At 43.2% G+C, this 9,741-nt stretch overlaps 1 protein-coding gene across 1 annotated transcript; it reads right to left on the bottom strand.

Moving 5' to 3' along the window:
- Positions 1-7,437: 7,437 nt before the first annotated feature.
- On the bottom strand, positions 7,438-9,714 carry Rpl15 (ribosomal protein L15). The gene is made up of 4 exons (XM_028875683.2): positions 9,618-9,714; positions 8,982-9,163; positions 8,684-8,820; positions 7,438-7,793 (listed from the first exon to the last, which is right to left on the bottom strand). The coding sequence occupies exons 2-4, from the start codon at positions 9,151-9,153 to the stop codon at positions 7,488-7,490; spliced, it is 615 nt and encodes a 204-aa protein (XP_028731516.1). The 5' UTR covers positions 9,154-9,163; positions 9,618-9,714; the 3' UTR covers positions 7,438-7,487.
- Positions 9,715-9,741: the final 27 nt, after the last annotated feature.

The following is a 9,741-nucleotide window of genomic DNA, read 5'->3' on the forward strand; positions in this document are numbered from 1 at the left end:
AGAGAACAATACAAAAAATCAATGAAACAAAGAGTTGGTTCTTTGAAAAAATCAACAAGATAGACAAACCACTAGCCAAATTAACCAAAAGGCAAAGAGAGAGCACCCAAATTCACAAAATCAGAAATGAAAAGGGAGACATAACAACAGACAATGAGGAAATCCAGAGAATCATCAGATCATACTTCAAAAACCTGTACTCCACAAAAATGGAAAACCAGGAAGAAATGGACAATTTTCTGGATAAATACCAAATACCAAAATTAAATCAAGACCAGATAAACCATTTAAATAGACCAATAACCCCTAAAGAAATAGAAACAGTCATCAAAAGTCTCCCAACTAAAAAAAGCCCAGGACCAGATGGTTTCAGTGCAGAATTCTACCAGACTTTCAAAGTAGAAGTAATACCAATCCTCTTCAAAGTGTTCCATACAATAGAAACAGAAGGAACACTACCAAACTCTTTTTATGAGGCTACAATTACCCTGATACCCAAACCACACAAAGATGCAACAAAGAAAGAGAACTACAGACCAATCTCCCTCATGAACATTGATGCAAAAATACTCAACAAAATATTGGCAAACCGAATCCAAGAATACATCAAAACAATCATCCATCACGACCAAGTAGGATTCATCCCAGGGATGCAAGGATGGTTCAACATACGGAAATCAGTCAATGTAATACACCATATAAACAAACTGAAAGAAAAAAACCACATGATCATCTCCCTAGATGCTGAAAAAGCCTTTGACAAAATCCAACACCCCTTCATGATAAAGGTCTTAGAAAGAATAGGAATACAAGGAACATTTCTAAACATAATAAAAGCAATTTATAGCAAGCCAACAGCAAACATCAAATTAAATGGAGAGAAACTCAAAGCGATACCACTAAATTCAGGAACAAGACAAGGCTGTCCACTCTCCCCATATTTATTCAATATAGTACTAGAAGTTCTAGCTAGAGCAATAAGACAACAAAAGGAGATCAAAGGGATACAAATTGGCAAGGAAGAAGTCAAACTTTCACTATTTGCAGATGATATGATAGTATACATAAGTGACCCCAAAAACTCTACCAGGGAACTTCTACAGCTGATAAACTCCTTCAGTAAAGTGGCAGGATACAAGATCAACTCAAAAAAATCAGTAGCCCTCCTATACACAAATGATAAAAGGGCTGAGAAAGAAGTCAGAGAAACATCACCCTTTACAATAGCCACAAATAATATAAAATACCTTGGGATAACACTAACTAAACAAGTGAAAGACCTTTTTGATAAGAACTTTAAATCTCTAAAGAAAGAAATTGAAGAAGATATCAGAAAATGGAAGGATCTCCCATGCTCATGGATAGGTAGGATTAACATAGTAAAAATGGCAATCTTACCAAAAGCAATCTACAGATTCAATGCAATCCCCATCAAAATCCCAACACAATTCTTCACAGACTTGGAAAGAAAAATACTCAACTTTATATGGAAAAACAAAAGACCCAGGATAGCTAAAAGAATCCTATACGATAAAGCAACCCTTGGAGGCATCACCATCCCGGACCTCAAACTCTACTATAGAGCTATAGTAATAAAAACAGCTTGGTACTGGTACAAAAACCGACATACAGACCAATGGAATCGAATTGAAGACCCTGACATTAATCCATGCACATATGAACACCTGGTTTTTGACAAAGGAGCCAAAACTATACAATGGAACAAAGAAAGTATCTTCAACAAATGGTGCTGGCATAACTGGATGTCAATATGTAAAAGATTACAAATAGATCCATATCTGTCACCATGCACAAAACTCAAGTCCAAGTGGATCAAAGACCTAAACATAAATCCAGTTACACTAAACTTAATAGAAAAGAAAATAGGAAGCACTCTTGAACGCATTGGCACTGGAGACCATTTCCTAAATAAAACACCGACAGCACAGACCCTGAGCACAACCATTAATAAATGGGACCTCTCAAAACTGAGAAGCTTTTGCAGGGCAAAAGACACAGTCAATAAGACAAAAAGACAGCCAACAGATTGGGAAAAGATCTTCACCAACCCCACATCTGACAGAGGATTGATCTCCACAGTATATAAAGAACTCAAGAAACTAGACATCAAAGCACTGAACAGTCCAATTAAAAAATGGGCTAAAGAGCTAAACAGAGAATTCACAAAACAAGAACTACAAATGGCTGAAAGACATTTAAAGAAATGCTCAACATCCTTAATCATCAGAGAAATGCAAATCAAAACGACTCTGAGATACCACCTTACACCCGTTAGAATGGCTAAGATCAAAAACACCAATGACAACCAATGTTGGAGAGGATGTGGAGCAAAGGGAACACTCCTCCACTGTTGGTGGGAATGTAAACTTGTACAACCACTGTGGAAATCAGTATGGCGGTTTCTCAGAAAATTAGGAATTGAACTACCTCAAGACCCAGCCATACCACTCTTGGGCATATACCCAAAGAATGCTGATACATACCATAAAGATACATGCTCAGCTATGTTCATAGCAGCACTATTTGTAATAGCCAGAACCTGGAAACAACCTAGATGCCCATCAACGGAAGAATGGATGAAAAAAATGTGGTACATATACACAATGGAGTTCTACTCAGCAGAGAAAAACAATGAAAGCATGAAATTTGCAGGCAAATGGATGGAACTAGAAAAAATCATCCTGAGTGAGGTAACCCAAACCCAGAAAGACAGTTATGGTATGTACTCACTCATTGGTGGATTCTAGATATAAAATGAACAATCAGACCACAACCCATAGAACCATAAAGGCTATATATATATAGCATGGAGGTCCCTAGGACGACTGTGGCATATAATAAATTTCAGTTTTACTCAATTATTGAAAAAAAAATAGCCAAATGAATGGAAACACATGAACTATGAACCAAAGGCTGAGGGGCTCCCAGCTGGATCAGGCCCTCTGAATAGATGAGACAGTTGATTGGCTTGATCAGTTTGGGAGGCATCTAGGCAGTGGGACCAAGTCCTGTGCTCATTGCATGAATTGGCTGTTTGAAACCAGGAACTTATGCGGGGACACTTGGCTTAGTCTGGGAGGAAGGGACTGGACCTGCCTGGACTGAGTCTACCAAGTTGATCACAGTCCTCGGGGGAGGACTTGTCCTGGAGGAGGTGGGAATGGAGGGTGGGCTGGGGGTAAGGGGAGGGCGTGGGAGGGGGGAGAATAGGGGAACCCATGGCTGATATGTAGAACTGAATGGTATTGTAAAATAAAAAATATATATCACAAAAAAAAAAACAAAAACAAATGATTAAAAGGGACTAAATATGATTAAAAAAAAAAAAAAAAAAAAAAAAAAAGATCCCAAAATTTGCTAAAATGAGAGTCCCCTCATATGTTGTTGGTGGGGGTTTAAGTTGGTACAACCTTTAAGGAAAATACTTGGATAATGACTATTAAAATTGATATTTTGAGCTTAAGTCCAAGCTTATTTTTATTTCTGTGTGTATTAGTGTTGGGATGTGGACATATATACATATTGGTACTCTTAGAAGGCCAGAAGGCAGTGATGGATCCCCTGGAGCTGGAGTTTCAGGTGGTTGCCAGTTGCCTGATAAGGATGCTGAGAACTAAACTCTGGTCCTCTGCCTAATAGTAAGTGTTTGTATCCATCGAGTTATCTCTTCAGCCATTCTATGAAAGTTTATCTACAGGGTTTCTCTGTGTAGCCCTGGCTGTCCTAGAACTCACTCTGTATGTAGACCATGCTGGCCTCGAACTCAGAGACCAGTCTGCCTCTGCCTCTAAAGTGCTGGGATTAAAGGTGTGCGCCGCCGCCGCCGCCGCCGCCGCCGCCGCCGCCGCCGCCGCCGCCGCCGCCGCCGCCACCACCACCTGGCTGTTTATCTACTTTTAACTCAACCATTCTACTAGAATGTATCATACAGGTAAACTGCATGCACGTTTTCCTTTCTGTAATAACTCGTAGTATAAAATCTTAAATACTCATTAGTAAGCGTCTGTAATGATTAGCTTGGTTGTCAATCAACTATGGGACATGCAGTTCTGTGATGATATTTCATGGAAGCATTAACTGTGGAAGTTCTACCCTTGGAGTGGCCGTTATACAAAGTCCGAGGTAAAAGCGTGTTTTTGCTTGCCTGCCTTAGGTCTCTCAGGAACCCTCCAAGACTTCAGTCTGAACTGGGATTTCTGAGGTATCCAGCTATTGTTGCACTACCCAGCCTGTATCTTGTAAGACAATCTAACAAATCCCCTTTGTTCTGTAAATTCAGTCTGTTCCTCTAGATCAGTGGTTCTCAACCTTCCTAATGCTGCAGCCCTTTAATACAGCTCCTCATGTTGTGGTGACCCCAACCATAAAACTATTTTCATTGCTACTTTATAACTGTAATTTTGCCCCTGTTATGAATCATAATGCAAACATCTGATATACAGGGTGTCTGATATTCAACCCCTGTGAAAGTATCCTTCAACTCCCAAAGGAGTCTCCACCCACAGGTTGAGAAACACTGTTGTAGAGACTAATACCAGGGCCATATCAAATTACATCTCTGTAACACCATGCAAAATAAAGAGAATGAAGCTCTTTGTGGACAAATACGCTCCTGGGTAACTCATCAAAGAACTTAGTATGTATAATATCCTACCATTTGGATAAAAATAAATTACATTTTAGTATCTCTTGAGCCAGGTGTGATGATACATAAATGTGATCCCATCACACACAGAAGCAGATGCTGATCTGCTATCTTGGGATCCATAGCAAGACTGTCTCAACAGGAAAAGTATTTCTTAGAGTTGGAAGAGTGCTTGCCTAGCACACACAAGGTACCGATTCCATCCCTAGAACCACATAAGCAGGGTAAGGTAGCAGATGTGGTGGCAAACACCAGTAGTTTCCATACTCTGGTCAATATCAGCTCTAGGCTTGTTACTATCTCAAAATCTAAAATCAAATCTAAGAAACTGATTGTACCTATTGCTTTCAGAACAGGAATCTGGGAGGCAGACTTAGAGCTCTCTGTAGACCAGGCTGGACTTGAACTCAGAAATCCACAGCCTGGGCCTCCTGGGCGCTGAGATGGAAGGTTTACAGCAAAGGAAGACAAGGCAGAGCTTGCTATTCACAGCCTTCTTTTGAGACAGGCTCTGTACTGCTGATCCTCTTGCCTACCTCCCAAGTGTGAGGGCAAAGCTGGGAACTATCCCCAGCCATACATTTTGAGTGTTCTTTAGTACACCATTTAATTACATACTTCAGTGATGATAGATCAGTGTATGTACCTGTTCCTTGTTGTGAGACTACTATGAAAATTGGGCATCCTTGTAACCTCAGTATTCAAGGTCAACCTGGGTTATACATTAACTGTCTCAGAAAGAAACCAAGAGGGTACAGGCAGAGGTAGGTGGATCTGAGTCCAGTACAGTTTGGTCTACATAGCCAAGTTCCAAACCAGCCAGGGCTATATAGCTCTTTTCTCAAGACAAAAATAGCTTAAGTGTTAATGCATGCCTGCTATGATCCTGGTACATGGGAGGTGGAGGCAGGAGTTAAACGACAGCCTCAGCTAACTGAAACCACCTGAAATAAAACAAAAATCTTTAGCATTATCACATAACATCTACTAACATTCCAATTGTCTGGGGAAAGGTTTACAATGAAGATCGAGGAACTAAGGGGGCAGACATAGGTCATTTGCTAAGGACTTTGGTTTCCAGCACATAGAAGGCCAGGATAAACTTGACAGGACCCCTCTAGCTGCAGTGTGGATAAAGTTCAAGGATGGCAAGGACAAAGGCAAGCTTGTCATGCTGACAGGCCTTTAGCAAGACTCTTCCCAGTGCTAAGCACAGAACTGGAGGCACAGTGCCAGGCCCAAGCAGTCTCCTAATTCTTAGTATATTCCACTTCCTTTCAAATGATGCTTGTCATTTCTACCATTAGTATCTTTTGGTTTTTTTTTTCATTTGCTTTAACATAAAAGATAACATAGGTCCACTTGTTTAACAGACATTTATTACTTTAGTTGAACAACCTCTATACACAATGATTTGTTTTGCTGAATAGAAAGGTCAAGATTTTGAGTCTAGTATTTTCTGGAAATCAATAAAATCACCCTTTAAAAATCTGAAGAGAAAAAAAAATCAGTTGAAAGGCATCAGTTAGTTTTGTTTTTTTTTAAATCAAGCTTGCTAGCCCAGGTCTGTGATAAGGGCAATTATCTATTTCTTCCATACTAAAATGTACTGTGTGAAACTAGTTCAAGGAATGGCACAAATGAAAATGTGGTGGTATGTGTGGCCTTTGTGAAATGTCAACAACTCCCAGGTAATATACCAGGGACAAGTAACCCCAGCCACTACCTAAGGGAAGACAGTAAACAATGAAGTCATACTGCCAACCGACTTTTCTTACCTCCAAAATGAACTGACTGGCCTAGGATTTACCTTTAACTACCCAGCCACCCTTTTTATGTGGCTAGTGGATAGAAACTTCTTAGTGATTGTATACTAACTTCATCACAACTTTTTTTTTTTTTTTTGGTTTTTCGAGACAGGGTTTCTGTGTAGCTTTGTGCCTTTCCTGGAACTCACTTGGTAGCCCAGGCTGGCCTTGAACTCAGAGATCCGCCTGGCTCTGCCTCTCGAGTGCTGGGATTAAAGGCGTGCGCCACCACCGCCCGGCTTCATCACAACTTTTTAAGTTCACTTGGTTGGTATTAACTTGAACCCCACATGGCACCCATCACTAGTTTATACACCCTAAGGGTAACAATTTGCCCTTTCAAGGGCAACCTCACCATACCGGCCCTAAACATGCCCCACCCCATCCAATGTTCAATCTCCAACTTCAAAATACACAGGTGCCAACACCAATTACTGGGCATCAAACTCATAGTCCAGACACCCAACAGAAAATGAAACCTCTTTCAATTTTACCTGATTCTTCTGAAAATGGGACACTGGATTCAATTTTCAAAATGTTGGTTGTAGCTGACCTCCCTTTTCTATGCATGTTCACAAAACAGGTTGAAAAGCTTCTCTTCCTATTCATTTCTAAGCAAAACCCAACTCTAAAAGTTTGTACTCAAACTTCTAAGCAGTCACTTCAGCAAACTAGAAGACTGCATCATTCCAATAAAGCTGTAGGTTCTATCACATGCACCATACACATCTACAGGGCTAGCCCTAGGACTCCTTTTACAGGATCTTACACACAGGGTACCACATGGTGTTAACACCATACACTTAACCCCCTAAGTAGGTAACGCAAAGACAAAAAGGTTATCAAACACCCCATCACTTGTAGTCTTCAAACATTATTGCACTTTAACCGCTATAATTCCATAAAGCTTCATGACAATCTGCAGACTAATTTTAACAGACAAATAACACCTGTAAGCAGACATGACGGTCCTAAATTGTTTATTGGTATGAATTTTACAAACATTACGTGTATTAGCGGTAGCGGTGGAGCTGCAGAGTATTGCGCCTTCTCCAGGCTGCACGGCGAGAGCCACCAATAGTGTGGTGGAACTTGTGGCCCTTTCCAAGGCCACGGCTCTTGCGGCCAGCAGATGTCAGCCCACGCATCTCTCTGTGCTTGTGGACTGGTTTGGTGATCCATTGGGTGTCAGGGTTTCTTCGGATAGCTTTATGGAATGGATCAATGAGGATAACCTCAAAAAATTTATATGTGGAATCTTCGCCCACCCAGTAAGAATTCAGGACTCTCAAAGCCCCACAATGGCGTCCAGCTCTCTCCTAAAACAGGGTGAAAAGCCCAGTCAGTCTTATGTACTGCTTACAGCAGCTAATTACACAAAAATCCTTCCTTGGGTCAGAGACTGAAGCAAGCAAGTCAGGTCCCTACAAACTAAAGACTAGCTCAAAGCACAGATCTAGACAGAAACACATCATTTCCTTCTTAATTCTCCCTAAGACATATTAACACCGGGCTTGGAGTTTTGAGTACTATTGCAGCCCCCTTTATGGCCTTATATAGGAGTCAATGAATCAGAAGCTCCCACTTCTGGAAAGGGGTCTCCTATAACAGAACATAGCTTAGCAATCCAAAAGAAAAACTGCAACTGATCACACTGTATTAGCAACCTAAGTGAAAGTAACTTGAGAACAGCTCAAAAATTGACTGTCTTCAAAAGCTTAGGTTCTTCAGAACCTAGTTTATTAAAACAACTAACAAAACAGAGCTTGAAAGATGGCTCAGCGGTTAAGAACACTGGCTGCTCTTCCAGAGGACCTGGGTTCAATTCCCAGCTCCCACATGGCAGCTCACTACTGTCTAGAACTTCAGTTCTAGGGAATCTGACACTCTCTTACAGATACACATTCAGGCTAAACACCAATGCACATAAAAATAAATCTTTAGAAAAATTTAAAAAAGGAAGTAAATTGGCCAGGCTGCAGTTAAGACTATTCAAGTTTCTGTAGTTTACTCTCTATAAAAAACAAAAAAAAACTTTCAGTATATACTTAAGCACAGAACAGTAACAGTTTTGATAACAATTGCTCTTTGCCAAGGTTAAGTACAAAATACATCCAGTCCCACCTGATACCCAGTTATGTTGCCCCATTTCTTCTTGCCCACAACCATTAATGGGTTGCCAAGACAACCAGTACATCAATCCATTTACCTCAGCAACAGACTGAAGGCTTCGGGCAAACTTTAGCTGGTTGACACCATGATGGACAGGCTTGCCGTAAGTTGCACCCTTAGGAACTGGGCGTTTGCGGCCACCACGGCGGACACGAATCCGGTATATGACATAACCTACACATACACACAAACAAGTGAGACTCACTTAAGACTTCCCAATGCTTCCTGTTACATTTACCCAAACTGACCGCATGGGGGTGGGGGGCAGGGGGATCTCCAAACCGAGGATTTCTGGGGCAGCGGGACCGGATCTCCCACGCCAGGACACCACGCACCTTGCTTGGCCTTGTATCCCAGCCTCCGCGCTTTGTCAGGCCGGGTGGGGCGGGGAGCCCTGTGCAGCGCCGAGAGCTGGCGGTACTGCCAGCAGCGGACCCTCAGGAGAAAGCGCATCACGTCCGACTGCTTCTTCCTCCACAGCTCCTGGATGTATTTGTACGCACCCATCTTGGCTCACCTTGAGAGGAAGCAGATTGAAAAGGCGACCGCTGTCAGGCATGACCAGAACTGCTCCGTCCCTTCCGGCGCCCCACCTTCCACGGGCACCGAGAACGGCTCCGCACGGCGCCGCTGCCGACTCGGCTGCACCCATCACCCGGGCTGGCCGCAGGGATGCGACCGCCACCGCCGGCGACTAAGACCCGGCAAGCTTCGCCCCCGCGGCGGCCTGGCCGGGCCTCCTTCAGGCCCGGGCCTCCTTCAGGCCCGGGCCCGGCTCGGATGCCGCCGCCATCGCGTCTCCCCTCCAGCCTCCCGGATGGCCGCGTCTTCGCGCCCTCTCCACCCCGCATCCTGACTGAACGCCCGTGGGAGGAGGCAGCTCCCAGGCGGCCGGGCCGCCAGGGCCGGATGGCTGGAGACGAACGCGATTCGCGGCGGATAGAAACGCAAACACAGCCCAGCCAGCCTACCTGATGGCTGCCGCCAGAGGAAAGGAAGAAGCCTTTCTCCCACAATCCCTTTTGTGGCTCCTCCCCCACCTCGGCGACTCTCCTTCCGGTGGGGCGGGGTGGCCGCACAGTGCCTCATGGGGCA

The sequence above is a fragment of the Peromyscus leucopus genome, chromosome 9, assembly GCF_004664715.2.
Source record: "Peromyscus leucopus breed LL Stock chromosome 9, UCI_PerLeu_2.1, whole genome shotgun sequence".
NCBI classification, from domain to species: Eukaryota; Metazoa; Chordata; class Mammalia; order Rodentia; family Cricetidae; genus Peromyscus; species Peromyscus leucopus.

Coding starts and splice junctions, on each gene's coding strand:
- Rpl15 (XM_028875683.2), bottom strand. CDS start 9,153: ATGGGTGCGTACAAATACATCCAGGAGCTGTGGAGGAAGAAGCAGTCG. Junction 8,821..8,981: donor GGGATACAAGGCCAAGCAAG/GTGCGTGGTGTC, acceptor GTGTATGTGTAG/GTTATGTCATATACCGGATT. Junction 7,794..8,683: donor GCCTTCAGTCTGTTGCTGAG/GTAAATGGATTG, acceptor ACCCTGTTTTAG/GAGAGAGCTGGACGCCATTG.